Source organism: Lasioglossum baleicum, chromosome 12, assembly GCF_051020765.1.
Source record: "Lasioglossum baleicum chromosome 12, iyLasBale1, whole genome shotgun sequence".
NCBI classification, from domain to species: Eukaryota; Metazoa; Arthropoda; class Insecta; order Hymenoptera; family Halictidae; genus Lasioglossum; species Lasioglossum baleicum.
In genome coordinates, this window is record NC_134940.1 from 11,796,897 (window position 1) to 11,816,473 (window position 19,577).

Here is a 19,577-nt window from a genome sequence, read left to right on the forward strand (position 1 = left end):
ATCGGGCCGCGTGTTTCTCTCTTACACTCTGACTCTCTTTCTCTGTCCGACTGACTGACTGCTGTTTCTCTCGCGTTTCTGTTTGGTCCACCCCCGCTTTCACCGGTGTCTTGCAGTAGCAGCAGCAGCAGCAGCAGTCGGTTGTTCCTTGGTCCGCCACGGGCCTTTGTTTCTCCGTTGGTCTCGGATATTGCGATTGGTAGGCGGCGTCTGGTCCTCTCAGGATTACCTCCGGCCGATTCGCTGGCCCCCTTTTTAAGCCACTCTGCACGCCACTTCCGTTTCGATGTCGTCCCCGCATTCCCCGGATGTTTGTGCCCGAAATAGCTGCAGCTTTTGTGAATCCGTTTCTCTCTCCCTTCCATCTCACTCTCTCGCTTTCTTTCTTTCTTTCTCGCTTCGACTCCCTTCTCAGGGAGCAGATTCTCTCTGTTGCCGTTGCCGCTCTCTTCCCCTCGCTTTCTCCGTCTTCTGGCCCGGTCGAGCTCTCTTTCAAGGCTGATATTGTCCGACGGCGTTTCTGGAAAATTTACCTTGCTCTCTCGCGCCGCTTACCGACGCGACGTCGCGACGAGACCACCGACGCTCGAGAGCACGCTTCTTCGTTCTCTTGGCTAATGTTGCGAAATGTTCGCGGTTCTTGGTTCTTCGTGATCCACTTACACCCTTGGTCGAGTTGGTCGACTTGGAACCCTCCGTCGAGATTCTTGGTCTTTGAGTTCGTCTAATTGTTGTGTTTCTCATTGTTGAAATTCATTTATTATACATCACAACGTCTAAAATATGATTCCTCCTGTCTGACACTGGCTGGCTGAATCTACTGATACGGTACACTTATCGCTGCGGATTTTGTATACTTATAACTAGACTGCGTAACTTCATGCAAAATAAAAATTGTCTTCATCAATTGTCAGGCACACGTACCATACACAAATTTCTTTCTTGCTTCAATCATTTTAATAACCTGAAAATAACACATAGATGTTCTTAAATTCTTTTAATCTTTTTACCGTTTGAAGTTTCGCCCCCACACATATTTCATAAATGCGTAAAATCTGCAGTCTACTTATAACACAACTGAGTAACCGCAGTGGACAGATTCAAAGAATTTAAAAATATCAAGTTTGTTTCAGCTGGTTAATATGTACGAACAAAAAGCATGACAACTTAGCAAATGCAATGTAAAGCAGTGGACAGATTCGAAGAATTTAAAAATATCAATTGCGTTTCAGCTGATTAAAACGAACAAAGAATGACATTTCTATTTGGCTTCTGTGTGCACAATTTATGCAAACAATTTCTATTTTTCATTTTAATGAAATGGAACGTCATTGGCAGGTCAGAGTGGTCGTTCGTCCTTGAAGGGTTAATAGCGAGAGGACCTTAAGATGCCTCGAAACCGCGTTGAGAATATTTTCTCGAGAAATATGGAACGTCGAGGAGAAACGTTCGAGAAGGGAGGTCCTTATCGAAGGGAACGAGGGTCGCGTAACAACCGTGTGTCTCGCGAGTCGGGCCGAATCCGTCGAGGTGGCGCTTATTTTCGGATAATCACGTCGGCCGGGACAAATTGTCGTCGCGGAAGCCGTTCCGGCCGTTCGTCCGCCGGGTATTTACGTTCAATTTCACTGGGCTGTATGTAACGAGGGCTCGTTGGCTCTCGAAGTGAGACGAATTCGATTACCGCGGCCCCGGCTAGGAAGAACCAGAGAGAAAGAGGGAGAGAGAGAGAGAGTCGAAGAAGAGAGTCCTGACTGCCTCCGGTGCCTCGGGACGATCGTACCCGCGGCTGTACGTGAACGTCTTACAGAAAGAAAAGCATAAAAATGAACCGCCCTCGACGAGATTTATTTACCTGGAGAAACTTACGGGCCTCTTATTCCATGCCCGGCTCGTCCGGCTCGGAGAATTCTCGCTCGATAGGAATCGACGGAATTAGAGAAACCGGCGCGGCGCGGCCGATCGGCATCCAAAGATTTTCCGTTTTCACCTAGGTACCCGGGAAAAACTGCCTTGGAAGCATCATTGAATGTTGAATATTTAACTCGATGGTCGTCACGGTTCCAAGTTGGTTCGTTCAATTTCAAAATTGGTTTTTTCCCCCAAAAATTGCTGGAGTGTAGTAGTCAATTTCTGTAGAAAGTAATCTGTGTTATTATTTCCTAAGAATTTGTATAAAATAAATCCCAGTAGTAAATTTTATTAGGCAAACATTCTTTATTTAAAAATTAATTTTTGTCCGAAAATTCCTGGAGTGTAATAGTCAATTTCTATAGACAGTAATATCACATATCTACTATTGTTTCCATAAAATAAATTCTTCAAATAAATTATATTACGTTAACTTGCTGGTATGTTTTAGTAGCTCAATATCGAATATTTATCGTGTCGATCGTCACGGTACAAGTTCTGTACTCTTCGAAAGCTAATTTGTACGTTGAATGTAATGGTTTCGAGGCATCGAATAAATTATCTAGATGTTAAGGGCTGTTTTCAGGAGCTTGACTCGATTGTAAATGTGTAGAACAAAGGAAAATAGGCGTCGCGTCGGTACCACGATCCGTTTCCCGCGTCTGACAATGACCGGCACATTCTACTTGTCCCATTTTCACTGAATTATGTTATGTATTTCTCCGGGAGATGACCTTCCATGCTCGATATTGGATATTCCGAAAGATTTAGGATAGATTCAGCACTGCATTAAATGCAGATGCTCCATCTATTCGAGCTTCGGCTTGTCTGACAATGACTTGTATGATGTACTAGACGCTTTATCTTCCGCAGTGACTTCTTGTAGTTGTTATTGGGTATATGAGGGCATAAAACAAACATCAAACGTAGATTCCCGATTGTTCCGTCTGGGTGTATTGTCTGACGATGGCTGGATCAATTTACCGGTGCTTTAGATTCGCTTCAGATCACTTCTTCTTGAAATTATAAATTTTCTTTTCAAATGGCTGAATAAATTTTTTAATTTAAGCACGGTATCGCGCACGTATAAATCTAAATCAATTCAATCTTGTAATTTTCATCAGGCAACACGGGTCAGTTAGTTTTAGTGTTAAGTATGATTTCCATGTTAAGAGCAGAATGATCGAAAGGAATCGAGTTTGAATCGACTGGGGTTCGGTTCGCCTATAATTGGACCGGTGTCTGACAACGACAGGTGCGATCTACACGCATTAGACCCGGCTCTCTCTCTCTCTCTCTCTCTCTCTCTCACAGTTCTGGTTCGGGTTTTTCGCTGAAAATTTCAAGGCACGTACGTACACTCTCTCACGCACGGAAATGTCACGCGGACGGGTTCGACTCGTACTCAACTCGCTCGCAGCTCGGCCACAGCGGAGAACGCGCTGTGGGAGAGACCTGGTGCAGTTACGGTGCATCCTGCATAAACCCGATCAAGTATGCCGAGTGTGAAGGAGGGCCCCGCGAATGCACCGGCCACAAGCATATCGTGACATGCGTATGTACACCTAGGCGCGGCAGTTTACCTCGTTCACGCCGCCGATTTCTCGCGATGCTATTCGCGCTGGCCACGTCTACGTGTCTCAACGACCCCGTCCTCAGCAACCCCTTCAGCTCCCCTCCCACCTCTTCTTTATTCTCTATCTTCTCCTCTTTCTTTGATCTATTACTCGCACAAGGCCATGAGAAACAGGACAAACAGCGAGCAAATATTTCCAGCGTTTCACAACAATTATATGACACTTCGAAGAAGTTGAAAAGCTTGTCAGATATTTCTTGACATTTTCTAATAATCCCAATTATGCCTTTATGACAAAACTGAATAGGCGCAGTTTGAAGTAGCAGACAGATTAGAAGAATTTGAAGTAGTCAAATTCTCAATCAAGTACGAATACGTACGTACCAACAAAATTAACAAAATAGAACTCTTCCATCCTCTCGACGACGCATTCTGGATTGTACAAGAATCAGAACCATTCGAAGCGGTTCTACTCGATTACATCACCCGCGCAACATCAAAAAGCGATAAACTCGGGAAATCCTCGGCTCGCACATAAACCGGCAGCATCTCCTTGATTAAAGTCTGGCGCGGACCAGGGACAAGAGCCAGGTCAGGGACCACAGTGGTAACAATTACCTAAATCTCCTCGGGGACCAAAGTAGCCGGTGCCTTCACGGTTATTGGTGCAGCTAACGCAGTGTTTATTTATTTCGAGTCGGCGACGAGAACAGAGTTCGCGAATAAAATTCCGATGTCCAGGCGGCCACGATCTGTTAGCGTGGAAAATCTCGCGTGCAAGAGAAGAGGATCGCTCGTCGACGAAGAAGACGAACAAGACGACGACGACCTAAGCGGAGCGCGTCGACGCCGATTATGCAGCGCACGCCCGCGGCCCTCGTCACCCGTGGAATAGCAAATGCACGGGTGCATAAGGTCCCTGAGAAATGCATTGAAAGCGCGCGGAATGCATCGCGCGACCAGCGGAGCCGATCTATCCCGCCTAGCCCCTTTCTGCCACGCACGTGCGAGCCGCGAAACTTTGTCGAAAGCCAGAAAGAGGCGGAGAACCCGCGTTTCTGCACGATCCGAGGTCCCCAGAACGACACGCAACCACACGAACGCGAATCGCGACGTTTCCCGGAGCAGGAACCAGTCGCGATCCGCTCGCAGACCTCGATGCAGACTCGGGAATCCATCCTGTCCTGCTCTGCAATCTTTTGAAGGCCCCCGTCAAATTCGTTTGGTCGATGCTGAAACGCTTTCCGAATTTTCTTCGGCGATTTGTAGAATATCAGATTTGGGAGACGGTTTCATTTTTATGTCTTTCTACAGATTTTATTTCCAAGAGGATCTTTCTCTAGCAATTTTGGACAATTCTTATTTTTAGGAAGACCTGTTAAATGACTTTTTACGAATTTCAAGTAATTGTTTAGTTCGGGAACTTCCTTTTAGGGATTTTAAACAATTTTATTTTCAAGACGAACCGTTTAGAGATTTTGAAGAATTTTTCGGATTTAGGAGTATGTGTTCAGACATTTTAAACAATGTTTAGTCTTCAGAATAATTTATTACGAGTTTCTAGCAATTGTTTAGTGGTCGAGGGAAGTCTGGTTAGGAGTTGTAAATAAATTTTATTTTTATACAATTGAAACAAGTTTTAGTCTCAGGGATGCCTTTTACGAATTTTGAGTAATTGTTTAGTTGGGGCAACGTCTTTTTGGGAGTTTCAGCTAATTTCTAGTTTAAATGTAGTATTTCAAGTAAGGAAGTACAATTATGTTCGGAAGTGAAAGAAAATCATTAAAATTTGAATTCCCGTTGTCCGATTGCCTCCGAATCTGACACACTGCATTTTCTCCTCGAGTGTCTCAATTTAGAAGTGCGAGATGAGAAAGGATTAAAAATGAAAGGAAATCATTGAAATTTGAATTCCGGTTGTCCGATTGCCTCCAAAGACACGCATCAGTATCTCCTCGAGTGTCTCAATTGAGGGGCGTGGGACCAGATAGAATCGAAACTCGAAGAACAAGGACCACCCTGGCCTGCATGCAGCCGCAGCCGCAGCGATATCGCTCGTCGTGTTTACGTATCGCTTCCACCGTACTCTTTCAAATTCCTACTATTTATATACTGACCCACTAAACGCGTAGTCAACAACGATATAGTAAATTTCGAAAGCGGGTCGCTCCACTTCCGTCGCTCAGCATCGACAATGCAGATGCGCCTAGCTCTTCGCGGTAGTGTACCGAGTCTGATTATAAAGCTCCTACGTCGACGACGACGCCGCCGCCGACGACGACGACATTCGTCGCCATCCTAAGGAGGGGGGACGAAGAGGGGGTTGGGGCACTCCGGGACAAGAAGAACGCGAGGAAGGTCAAGATATCGGACGGAAAAGGAAGGGGGGACACGACACGAGGCGGGGAAACACGACGTGATCCCGCATATCGTTTCGTCGAATAGTTTGAGGTCGCCGGTTCCTTTGGTCCCGAGCCATCGAGTTTGTAAACTCGAGGAACTTTCCGGATCAACAGCTGCCGCGGGACATCGATACCGCGAGAAACTTCGGAATATGCTTCTTGTAACATTTATGATGCATCGTCTGCTCGGACCCACGGTCTACCTGACTCGCCCACTGTGCAAATGTCTCACTAGCTTTCTCCCCTAGGAAACTCCCTAGGTCCTGCACGATTGACTCCTCGCAACGACCTTTCTTTTCCTCTCTCTCCTCTTCCCCCCTCCCCGTGGCGGATTTTGCGATTCTATGACCGAAATGAAACGATGACGGACGAATTTTCGGACTGGCTTGATAGTATTATAGTTGGCTCAGGTGGAAATCATTTATCCATGTTGTATATTTCCGTTGTACTTTCATTAGGATTTAAACGATGCTGTACACAGAATTATAATTATATACAGTACTTATTTTTAACACATTATTTATTGGCGATTATTTCAGCATTTTTTAAAGTCTATAGTCCACGGCGAAGGATTTTTCGATTTCAATTGCAATTTCAATCCTGAACCAACAAGTCACCTCCGGAACAGTGATTTAATAACCCAACTTTGGATTATTATGTAAAAAATTATTTATATAAGCTTCCTTTTGGTATAGCAGAATTATTAAAAATTCTATTCATAGGCTTCCGGTATACAGGGTGAGTCACCTAACGTTGCCACCTCAACTATCTTTGTCGTTTTTAAAGATACGGTAAATGTCTGAAGGACAAAGTTGAATGGTAAAATGGGGTCACATACGATACCAAAAAATGTTTGTTTTTATGTCATTATTTTAGAGATATGAAGGTCACCATAATTTTTTAAAATGGAATGTCCTATTTTTGTACCATAGATCGAAAGAGTATCAAATTCTGAATATAAAAGTGTTGATCTTCATGTGTCCTAAACCTAATATAGTTAACGAGATATTATCGAAACAATTTTCTTTTTTCTTTGGATAATATCTCGTTAACTATTAGGTTTAGGACACATGAAGGTCAACACTTTTATACTCAGAATTTGATACCCTATCGATCTATGGTATAAAAAATAGGACATTCCGTTTAAAAAAATGAAGATGATCTTCATATCTCTAAAAAAATTACATAAAAACAAAAATTTTTTTTGGTATCGTATATGAGAGCCCCATTTTACCATTCAACTTTGTCCTGCAGACATTTGACATATTTTTAAAAACAACAAAGGTGGCAACGTTAAGTGACTCACCCTGTATAATGTGTTAAAGTGGACAACGTATTGAATGTATGATAGTAATGTGAATTTTTCATGGATTTGGTGGATTAGTTGATAAAACGAAGGCACGTTCTTTCTGTTGCAGAACGAGAAGCTGGAGGTGAAACAGAAATGGGCCTCGCGGCTTCTAGGCAAGTTACGAAAGGATATCACGCAGGAGTACAGGGAGGACTTCGTGCTGAGTATCACGGGGAAGAGGCCAGCCATGTGTGTCCTTAGTAATCCTGACCAGAAGGGCAAGATGCGTCGGATCGATTGCCTGCGTCAGGCCGACAAGGTGCGTCTGACCACGGACTTCCTAATCTACTTATACCGATCCTCCCTTCTTCGCAACCACCGTTTTAATCCTTCGTTGAATATGTCGACCTAGAATTTTTTTTCCTAAAGACACAACTCTCTCTTCCTAGAGACATATCTGACATTTATAAAATCGTAAATCGGAAAGATCATTTTCAAGGGACTGGCAAATATTTGTTCCTTTATACAACAATTTTCATAGGTTGCTGATAATCAGTCTGCGGATCTTTATGCAAAATAAAAATGTTCTGCATTGATCGTGGGCAGCAGGAGCAAAATAAAATTTGATTTAATCCCTTAATGATTTTGTTGCATTAAAAACAACGTTACAACATTCTTAAATTTTTCTTATGTGTTATTCATTTATATTTCACCCAGCGAATTTCTTCATAAATGCATGAAGATCCGCAGTCTACTGATAATACAGGGTTTCCATTAAGATTAAGATATTGTTGATTTGTGAAAAGTAGAGTTGTCATTTTTCGACACGTGGTTAGTAAAATTGTATAAATTGTAAATTGTAAGAAAAAACAGTTATAATTTTTATGATTACAAATATTTGTATAATTATAATCATAAATATTTTTTATAATTTAAAATAACACTTCCTAATGGTAGACCCTGTATATTAATGCTTCCAAATACTTTTAATCCTTGTGTTATATCTCACCTCGCCAATTTCGCAATAAACTCATCAAATTCGCAGTGTAAAAGTCACTTTGGAAATTTTTTTCTTGATCGACGTGACAATTCGACAATGTTCGCGTGCACGTGTCAGTATCGGCACAAGTATCATTCCCGGCTGCGAATTGGCCTCGGTAAGGGTAGTTTCCCCTCGTGTCCCGAGGCCATCAACTCCACCCCCGGAGATTGTCCGAGCATCTCGGGCATCGATGGACCGTTCGAAAAGTCCGGGACCGGAAATCGGTCTGCTCGGGTTGTTGCCGAGGTTCCGGTGGTTCGAACAGCGGCCAATAAACGATCGTGTCTCCGTCGGTTGTTCCGCAGGTATGGAGGTTGGACCTGGTGATGGTGATCCTCTTCAAGGCAATTCCGTTGGAGTCGACGGACGGGGAACGGCTTGAGAAGACTGCGGAATGCGCTCAGCCGGGCCTCTGCGTCAACCCCTATCACATCAACGTCTCCGTCCGGGAACTCGATCTCTACCTCGCCAATTTTATCACCAGCCACGGTAAGCGATCATCCACGCAACCCTTTTATCACCGAATCCACTTAACAATCTTACCGCACAATTCCGATTACAATCACAAAAAAAGAAAGAAAAATTAGAAGACTATTTAAGATTAGGCTCCGTCAGTCTCCGAGACGAATTCTAGAATAAATTCTCAATTTAATCCACTCTGTTTTATCACTTAAGATCTTTATGCAAAATGAGAAGTTTTTTTGTGCATAGATTGCAAGACATAGGAGCTGCATAGACAGTTGTTTCTTCTCTTAACAATTCCAATGAGTAGACTGCGGATCTTTATGCAAAATAAAAATGTTCTAGCTGAATTGCAACGAACTGGGGTGGAACAGAAAATTATGTTCGTTTTTATAAAATTCGAGTAAAATGGTGGCGCCGCAATCTCGTTAGGTACTTAAGTGTAGTTTCGCGTGTTCTAATATACCTCTTCGTTCCAGTAAAAATTGATTGTCCTCTTTTATGGAGATAGTTTGATCTCGTCGCTCGATCCACGATCATGGTCGAGCTACCTCGTGGCTTTGCCACGGTTTCAGCGTTCATTCACCGTCGCCTGTCCGTCCATTCAAAGTGTCCGCGGTGCACTCGGCTTCGATTCAAAGTTTCTTGGAACGCTCTGCCAATTCCACCGGCCCCCCATACAACAACGGGGCTGTGTTGTTCATGGGCGGGCTCTGTGTTTTCCCCGCGCAGAGTTTCCCGCCATTTTCAAACGTGCACGCTACGTCGTCGTCGTCGTCGTCGTCGCCGGTACAAAGACCCGTCGCGATCTACATACGACGATCCACACGGTTGGCAAGACCTTCGCGAACCCGTCCGAGGATCGGCTTTAAGAATAGTCGATCTTGTCCACCGTCCAAGGTATTCGATCGTTTCGCGTTCCATGACTCGATCGAGTTAAACCCCACCACATCGCTGTTCTCTAGAGGCGGATTCTAGATCAGTTACTCGATCGCGATCTATACCCCCTTTTTCATCACTCGTTTCTTCGAGTTTCCACTCGGATCGATTTCGGCAGATTTGGCTACGATCTTTTGGATTTAGTAGACTCGGGATGGTTCCATTTTTATTTGGGCACAGATTTTAGGAAGATGCATTCGTAAATTAAAATTTAGAAGACTTAGGGGTGTCCCTATATCGCAAGATGGATTCTATATTAATAATTTTCTATTAGTAATTGCAATTTCAAGGATAATACAGAGGACAAATTATTCATACTGCAAACATCGCCACGTTCAACTATCTACATTCGAAGTTCTGCCAACTCCAAAAATTGGCTTTTATCTGCAAAAATTCGGAAAAACGGCTCACGTATAGTGTTTTGAAGGGATTACGTGAAAGGCAATATAAAAGGGGAAGTGAACCAAGCCGGGTGCGTTGATCGACCGTCTGATCGATCAGCTGGCAGAAGGCTGTCTCGCGACTGGCATGGTCCGCCGGTTCTTTCATTCGTGTTTCATCGAACTCGCTGACTGACTCAGTGGTGAAACACGTGATTTCCGTGCGCGCGTCCTGGCAGCCCAACCACGAAGACGAGACCACGAGACCAGACGGACCTGTTCCGTGATCGTAGAGGAGCTGGCTCTGTTAGTCCGGGCCCGCACACACCGCTTGGCAGCCGGCTTTCTAATGTTTACAGTCGGTTGACGCAAAAATTGGCGAGGCCTACCGCCACCACCTACGAGAAAGAGAAAAAAACGCGCGGCTGCCAAGACATGGGGTAGGTTAGGCACTCTCTCCAGATGGCTCGGTTTCTTGATCTCTCATTCAGCTTCCTCGGACCGGCGCCTCGATCCTCTATCGAGCCCTCATTCCCCTCGAATCATCCGAATGGAAAACATAAACTGGTGTTTCCGTAACTCCTACTCGTACTGCGACTTTTTTTCATACTGTTGGAAGGTAAAATACTAAAACATGTGATCACAATTATTACCGTTCTTTTGGACGTTTCTCTTCATTTTTTACTATCTACCATGAGCAGGAAATTACCCGAAGGTTGATTTCCTTTTGTAACTCGATAAATAGAACAAATTATACACGGATTTAGCACACTGCTCAAAAATTTACAAACTCGTCTGCACAGAGCACAGTTCCATTAAGTACAGAAGTAGGATAAAGCTCTGCTAAATTTTCTCGGAACCAAATTCCCACTTAACCAACACGTCCCCAAGCATGAAGTGTCAATTCCAAAGCAATTCTCGCTAGATTCTACAACCTCTGTATCACTGCAAACTGAAGCTCAGCCACTTGTTCCAATAAAAGCTCCCAAGAGAAATTATTGAACCACTGCTCAACACCTACCATGATTTCATTAAATACCTCCTAATTTGAACACTGTCAGAAATTGACAGATTGGCAAAATGACCTAATGGAAGTCTAGACCTCTTCTGCTAGAAGTCTGCGCTTGTTGGTATCTATGGCAGCGAGTTTGGCGGTTGAGGCGCCACGTGGCCGAATTAATTCACAAAGCTGCCGAGACCGTGCAGAAGAAAGCTGGCCGGTTGCACGCGACGAACGATCAACATCATAAAAATTCCTGGCCCTCTGTAAATATACAACGCCGGCACCACAATAATATAAACTCGGTGGCTGCCAAGGCGTGCCGGATAGCCGAAGACTATATCCCGGACCCTTTCGGATTATCCGAGCGACTCGGCGATCATGCTCTCGCGCTCATGCTGTCTCGAGAGAGAGCGCGCACGCCTCGGCTATGCTAAAAGTAGACACTTGCCTCCGTTCGGTTCGTTTCGACTGACCTAATAGACGGTATTATTATAGAAGGGAAGTACACCGGGACACACGGGGACCAGGGATGCCTAATATTTCAATCCTGGCCGAGTTCGATCGCTACCAGCGGCCCCGTTGTCACGGTTAGCGAACGATTGATCGTACGGTTTAATATTCATCCCCTTCTGACAGCGGATTACTCTGCTCCCGAATTAACACTTTCACTGTCAACCTTCGAAGGAAGTACAAGAACCCACGTCTAGAACGTTTCTTATTTGTATGAACATCTTCGGTGTTTCTTCTTAACACGGATGTTTATAATGTTCCTTATTTATATTATCATACATGCGACCATCTTTGATGTTGCTTGTTTGTGTGAACATCGCCAGTATTTCTTCTTTATACGACCATCTTTGATGTTCCTTATTTATATGAACACACAGACACACACTGTGAGTGTTTTTTCATTATACGACCATCTTCGATGTTCCTTATTTGTATGAACATCTTCAGTGTTTCTTCTTCATACAACCATCTTCAATGTTCTTTATTTGTATGAACATCTTCAGTGTTTCTACTTTATACGACCATCTTTGTTGTTCCTTATTTGTTTGAACATCTTCAGTGTTTCTTCTTCATACGACCATCTTTGATGTTCCTTATTTGTATGAACATCTTCAGTGTTTCTTCGTCATACGACCATCTTCGATGTTCCTTATTTGTATGAGTATTTTCAAGGCTTCTTTTTTATACGGAGATCTTTAGGTGAACATTTTTAATGTTTCCTTTCCGTGTGAACACCGTTCAGGTTTCTTTTTTATACATCTTTGATTCTTCTTTGTACGAACGCCTCTATAGTTGCATCCTCTAATTACGAATATGTTTGCAATGTCTTTCAGATGTCTTTATGCGAAAATTTGTATAATGTCGGTTTTATACGAACATTTTTTTATGAACAGTTTTATAGGAAAGTATTCATACGAACGTTTTTATACAAACTTTTTTATATGAACGTTTTTGTACGATCATTTTAGTACGAACATTTCTGTACGGACATTTTTGCACGAACATTTTTGTACGAACATTTTTGTACGATCATATTTGTACGAACATTTTTGTACGAACATTTTTGTACGAACATATTTGTACGAACATTTTTGTATGAACGTCATTGTAGGGACGTTTTTGTGGCTCATCGTTTGCACGAACATGTCCAATGAGAGGTGGATGGGGTGTCCACGTGGCATGGTTGATTCACCGTGGTGCGTTGGAAACGCGACCAGAGGGACCCCGGTCTATTCCGGATAACCGGAGTCGCTTGGCCGTCTAAAACGGAGCTTTAGCTCTCTGGGAGCGAGAGCGAGAGCGAGACCGACGACGACGGTGGCATCGCGAAAATGCGATGTCCGAGAACGACACGCGTGGAGGCACCTGTCCTCTCCTCTAACACTTTCATAAGAGACGATGATACTTACGCAACCCGGGCCGGCGCGGCCGGGCGATATTTAGCTCTTAGGGCGAATACGCGCGCCGGACGAAACTCGCACGACGCTTTGACGCCTTGCGAACTATTCGCCCCGCTTACCCTATCATTGCTATGCGAATATCGATGTAGTTCGCTGCTGAACTATTATCTGGAATCGTTGGGATAGTGTGGATAGCGTTGGAATGATTTATTTGCTTTCCTTCTTGGCCTTGAATACTTATTCTGAAATCTTGCTGATTAATTTTTGGATCCTCCAACTACCCTTTAAAAATGTTTGAGGCTGCTGTTTTATTTTCGTGTTTCTTTTTTTGTTTTATTCAATTTTTTATTTTTGAAATCTCTATCCTCGAGTTCTAACTACTTTCTCGACTCCAAACCACCCTCTAACCACGTCAGAATTATATTTCAATTTTTGTTACAATTGTGCCAATTGTATGGCAATTAGAGATTACCTTCTCGATCCTCAAGCTACTCTTCCGGAGCTGTGAAATTGCTTTCAATTTTGATTATAGTGAGTCCTCTGGGATGTGTTTTTACGTCTGCCGGCGGGGCAATAATTTTCGCAATGAACTTTTCGGATGCACAGGCTCGTAAAAACGCTCGCGTCCTCGTCTGTGTGTCGCGCACGCGAGCATGTGACCATGCGTGCCGATGTGTGCTCGCTCTATAAATAAATAGGCGACGGACATCTTGTACCGCTATCTCTCTCTCTCCCTCTCTCTATCTCTTCTTCAGCCATCCTGCTCGCTTATATGTTTGATTTTCATTCGTGCCGCTGCGAATACCTGAAATGAATATTCTCGTACCTCTGCTCATGGTCCGGAACCGGTTCGAAGGGTGGAATGAATCGGAAAAGACTCCTCTCTTACCTGTAATTAAACCTTCCATCTCCTCATCCGCCCAGTCACCTGCTCATGTTTTAACGAACTAAAAGAAAAACGTGCTCCACCATCTAAGAAGATCAATTTTTTCTAACATTTTGAATTGAACGTCCAGGAGAAGATGTGTTTGCGTCTTCAGAGGGGACAGTTAGGGGATGAAATTAGCATGGGCCACTGTCAAATGGGAAGAGGAGGCTCTCGACGGTGTTATTGAAATTTATTAACAGCGAGGTGGATCTAGGTTAATTATCTTGACCCCCTTGTGACGTTCGGAAGGGCGAGAATTGGGGGATAGAATGGATATCGATCGGTATTAAATGAAACAGAAGGGTTAATTTCGCTAATGAAGTTTGCGTACGAACGAAACCTGAACGGGGTTGCTGAAGGGGTCACAAATTCTGATGAGTTACTCTGCTAATTGTATTCGCCACACGATAAACAATTTTATGGATTTATAACAAGCATGGGCGCCTTGTCTTTAACTACGTCTTGCGTTTAATGCGTTTAATAATCACAATGACAATTTACTTCAATCTAGCCGAATTAATTTTGTACAGTTTGCTATTTAAAGTTATAGCACGCAGTATAGAATTCAGCGACTCCGTGACGCTGTTTCGTTAAATTTCTTCAACATTTTGCGAAGGAGTTGCGTTGATAAAACGTTTCAACAGTGAAGATAGGCGGTGAAACAAATGGTGGTAGTGAACGTGTTGAAACCATTGAAGCTGGTTTCGTGACGGAAGAGGATCGGGAAGGGGAAATGAGGTTTGCGAAACATTTCGAAGATGTCGCGAAAAACAAGCGTGCGTCGCGATGTCCTTGACGGTGTTCACCGTGGCTGTTCGGGATCGCAGTAGCTCATGGATCACATGGTGTCAACAGATCTCTCTCCGGGTCTCTATTATTGTTCCAAGACCGTTTATATGTATCTATCGGGCTACGAAAATTGCTGCGTCGCGACGCACCACGCACCTGTCGACCACCGGCAGACTAATTTTGCTAGTACACTCCGGGAGGATCCTCCTTGTCCCGGTGTCGCAATTAATTTCCCGAGAAAACGTTGCCGGTTGCGCAAAACCCATCGACGACGCGACGCGACGCGACCATTTTGGTGGCGATTTTCTTCGGCGTCACACCGTCCCGACCACTTACCAGCCGAATTTTCCTCATTATTTATGCGTGCTGCCAACCGGGGACCATTTCACAAATCGATGGAAATAGAGCACCTTGAGTAAACAAACTTCTATACGCCGCAAATCGTTCCATTAATTGAAAAACGCCACTGTTGACGGTCGGCGTCACCTGCTTCTAAAAATATCCCGTCACAGTAGATGTAAATTTTAGATGGGATGAATTTAATATTCAAGTCTAAACAATTTTGCTGAACAAGTAGTTTGGATAGTCGACCACTAGTGTCACTTATTTTCGAAGATGTTATAGAGTCGATATAAGAATGTGGCAGAAATATATTGTGGAGGAACCAGCCTAATTTGACGGTCTAAAATTAACAATTTCCACCGGAAGTTATTTGCTTGATTGATAGTTTGAATTAAGAACACGTTGCTGTCGTTGTATCAAGTTTGTAGAGGAGACGAGATGGCGTCAAGTTATGTCTAAATGATTTTCCGTGCACCGTTCTCTTTCGTAGAAATTAGAACAGACACTGAAATGTTTCATTGCTGAATTTCTGAGACGATTCTGCTACTCTGAATTAAGAGTAGACTTCTATAATTACATTACGTTTTTTTAGAGAAAACAAGATGATAACAAATCCACATTTTATTTTATAATTACGATAAGTAGTAATACAAAAATGATTTGTATTTGGCATTGAGTTTATCAATTGATCCATTTGGCAGATTATACCCAATATTAAAATTACCATTTTCATTCCACGGCAAAATTAGTTTGCCTTACAAAGAAACACGATAAATAGTAATACCAAAATGATTTGGTATTGAGTTTATTAATTGAACTGTATCATCAGATCATTTTCACGAGAGGTTATTTATCCAAATTCAAAAATTGGAGATGGAAGAGCGGTACCGATGTAATAAGCAGGACTTATCGTACGAAACGGCAATATAAAGGTTGAGTCGCAATTAAAAATAACCGGGGAGTGAACCTATGTTTGTTAACGGCTATTTATAATCGTCGGTAGGTTTTCTGCGACGAGATTCACGGGCCCGTTGTCGAACAGGACCGCGAGGAAACGGCTGGGACACGGTCATTGTGAAACATGATTTTCGCGAATGGACATTCTAGACGGACATTCGTTGATCTAATCCAACCCTCGATAATCCCCGAGCATCCCCTTCCAACCCTCTCGAGCCAATTCCTCCGAGGAACTTGAACACACGTTCCGGGCTCTCGTGTATTTCGGTGGTATGTTGCGTAATGAGATTTGCGTAAGGTACGACGATATAAAACACCGTGTGACAGCGAAGGTGAGATGAACCACGAGGAAAACGTTTCCCGAAAATCCGCCGGAAATGCACGGTCTCCGATAAATTTGCAGAATTGAGGGAGAGAACGATATTTTTGGAGAGCCCAAGAAAACTTAGGAATTTTGAGAATTCTTGACAGTTTCCCAAAAATTTTTAGCGAAAAAATCAAACTTTAAGATTTCGACAGAAAAATGATAATTTTGGAGAACCGTGGAGTTAGAATTTGAACTTTCGTCGCTTCTTTGAGAGACTATAAAAATTCAAACTGGTATCTACCTTTTTGAAATTATCATCTGGAATATTTTCCAAACCGGAACTATTCCTTGCACAATTGATTAACATTATCGGTGTGGTTTGTTGTTTCAGAGGTCCTAAACGGCATCTGCAACGCGAGCAAGGAGGAAGAGAGGCGGCGAAAAGGTAAAACTCTTCTACTCTCGAAAAAAAGACACCTGTAACTGTCTCTAATAATTCATTGAACGCCTAACGTATCATCGATTGAGCCTTGCCAGTTCAATCGGTGTCCGCTGTCTTCTCTGTAAAAGAAGTGAAAAGAAAAAAACCAAGAAAAAACTAATCTTACGGACGATTAAAGATGGCGGACTGGGTTCTGTTCCCAGGTGCAGGCTACCACGAACTATATAACGGTGTTGTCTGCAATGACACGATCCTTGCGACAGGTGTCTTCAGCTCGAAGGAGCTCTGGATGCTTTCAAAAGGTACGACGAATCTCTCATTTACCACTAATTTCGAAAAGAAAACCGGCGTCTGTCTTTCTCTTTCGCTCTATTTCGACGCGTTCTTTCTGTTTCTGCATGAAAGACTCTCAAAGGATATCGAAAGTCTCCAGTCTATCGTCCGACGAACAAAAATCAGAGAATTACCAAAAAAGAAATCAAAAAGCAAAAAAGACAAAAATACGTTCGAACCGAAAAATTAAAGAAAAATAATGAGAAGAACACATTTCGATTAGAATCGCGTTTCACGGATGCTTTCGAAAGGTAATCAATAAATCGATATCTGGAGAACCTTTTGAAAGCATCCTTTTCAGACGTACGAACGAGATTCGCCCGGATAAAAACCAGTTGAATTACCGAGAATGAATTTTTGATTATCGAGGACGTTCAGTTCCTTTGATAGGCCCCGGTTTTATCGTCGGGAACGTCGACGGTGAACGAACAGCGGTATTTTTAGAGGCGGAATGCGATTCGCGGCGCTGCCCACTTGACAGTTATCCTTTCGACGTGCCTCGGGACCACTTCACACTACTCTTTTGATATCAAGGACCTGATGAATGACCGGCACGCTTCCGTTCCTATGCAGATCTCGCAAGTTCTCGAGCGATATCTCGCGCGGAATTCGATTCGCGGCCCATCGTTTCTTCGAGCCATGAAATTCATCGCTGAAACCGCCTGGAAATTTGTGCTAGGTCTTTTCATGGCTGAAGCGGTTCTAGTAACTCTTCCCGGTCCGGGTACTTTGGGTAATTCGGAAAATTTGCACACTGAGGGGTGATAGAAAATCCAATCTCAGTTGTAGTCATTTTTTCCACTTCAGGTACTTCGGGTACTTACTCTACCATTTAAGATTCTTCCACTACATCCTTACCAGATTGTACTCTCAGAACCAGTTTCTCAGGTACTCAGACCAATTTCAGTACATCAGACATTTTGATCAGGTAACTTCGCCAGTTCTGGCCTTAAAAATTGTCCCGCCACAATCATCAAGCACCAACATATTCTCTGGAGTTCCTTCGATTACTCCAAATTTTAGCAGACTCCAGGTACCCCTTCATCAATCCGAAGATTTCCCTCCACCGATTCTTCAACTTTCCAGGCAGCTTGGCCGAAACTTCGGAAACCCAGGTACCCTAATCTCCATGCTCGAGGTACCCTAAATCCCGTCGCGCGGCCTTAATCTCTTCACGGTAGCGTCCTCCTGTGCAGATCAGGTGTGCGGGGGATGGCGTATCCTTGTTGTTCTGGGCTCATTTACTATTTCCGGTAATTCCAGCCGGAGAAATATCGTTTCCCAATAGCGTTGTTACGCGGGGTCCCCCGATCCATGCTAGAGATCAGGTTTTAAGCCGATCTCCGCCGGTGGAACGAGCATCGTGGCACGCGTGCATCGCCACTAAATGGAATAATAGGGCAGGGGAGCGCGTATCGAGAAGCGGCGCGAGCCTCGACGTATGCATCTCCTCCTCTCCTCTTCTCCCTTCTCTCTTCTGCGTCCTCCACAACCCTCCTCATCCTCCTACTCCTCCTTTTGCCATCCTCCCATTCCCCCTGTAATCCCCTCCGCGTCACCGTGGCAGGAGATTAGTATGCAACCCGGTGTATTAATAGACGGGGAACAATGCTCACGGCCTCAGAGACTGCTGAGAGAGCCTCGCAGCCTCTCTTTCTCTCGAGCCTCCACCTACCAGCCCCCCAGCCCCTCTGTGTCCTCCTCTCGGACCGACCCGGCTGCATCCTACACGGACTGTCGATCCTTCCATCTCGATTCCACGTCATTTCTTAATTTCTACCCATCCCTCCCTCTCTCCTCCAGTCTTTTCTAGAATGAAATGATTCTCGGCTGAGAAGATCGCTGCATCAATGGAGCGAGGTGCCTTGTTTTGAATTATCAGTGGTGATTTGTGGATTCTATGATGGTGCTTGATTGTCGTGGAAGAGGAAATTGAAAATTGAGATTGCGTCATTGCTGAGTCCACGTCACGTTACATCTACTTCCATTTTTGCTATGGAAAGGTTTAATTTTCGGAGGATCGTTGTCTCAATCGATTGGAGAACCTTATTCCAATTGATTAAGGGTGGTTATCTTTGATTCTATGACGTTTCTCGATGCTTTTTAAGCTTCAGTGCTGAGAGGATTAATGCTGAGGTCGCCCTTCTGTAGGGGTAGTTTGATCCTGAGTGAAAAGAATGAATTATAAAATTGCAACACGAAGAAACATTTATATTCGAAGTTGCACTTTGAGAATCCCTCACATATGTTGAATCAAATTTCGATGCACCCTCGTCCGGTTCTAATTTTCCCGGCGCTCGCTCGGCTCCAACCCCCGTCGAATTCCATAACAGAGAGCCGCAGGCCCCTTGGGGTGGGTGTGCAGCGTGTTTCTATTATGGCCCGTCTTGCACGTCACGCCACCGACAGGATATTCTTCTCTATTTCACATCATCCAGGGCCGTGCTCGTGCTGGTGCGCGCGTCCCCGCGGAAATTGCACCCCTTTTTATCCGGCCTACGTGGCTCCGAACATCGGACGGGAAAAAAGCCCCGGAAAATACCGGCGCGCAGCACACACCACC

The 19,577-nt window shown here is 43.9% G+C and overlaps 1 protein-coding gene across 9 annotated transcripts in view; it reads left to right on the forward strand.

The window, feature by feature from the left end:
- Window positions 1–19,577, forward strand: part of Nfi (Nuclear factor I) — a 92,549-nt gene that overhangs the window by 36,489 nt on the left and 36,483 nt on the right. For 5 of the 9 annotated variants that reach the window (XM_076435206.1, XM_076435209.1, XM_076435210.1 and 2 more), the window contains 4 exons: window positions 7,308–7,499; window positions 8,528–8,711; window positions 16,631–16,684; window positions 16,885–16,983. In XM_076435206.1, the coding sequence (XP_076291321.1) occupies window positions 7,308–7,499; window positions 8,528–8,711; window positions 16,631–16,684; window positions 16,885–16,983 (529 nt within the window). The remainder of the gene's footprint in view (window positions 1–7,307; window positions 7,500–8,527; window positions 8,712–16,630; window positions 16,685–16,884; window positions 16,984–19,577) is intronic. The other 4 variants (XM_076435207.1, XM_076435214.1, XM_076435212.1 and 1 more) reach the window with 2 other exon arrangements.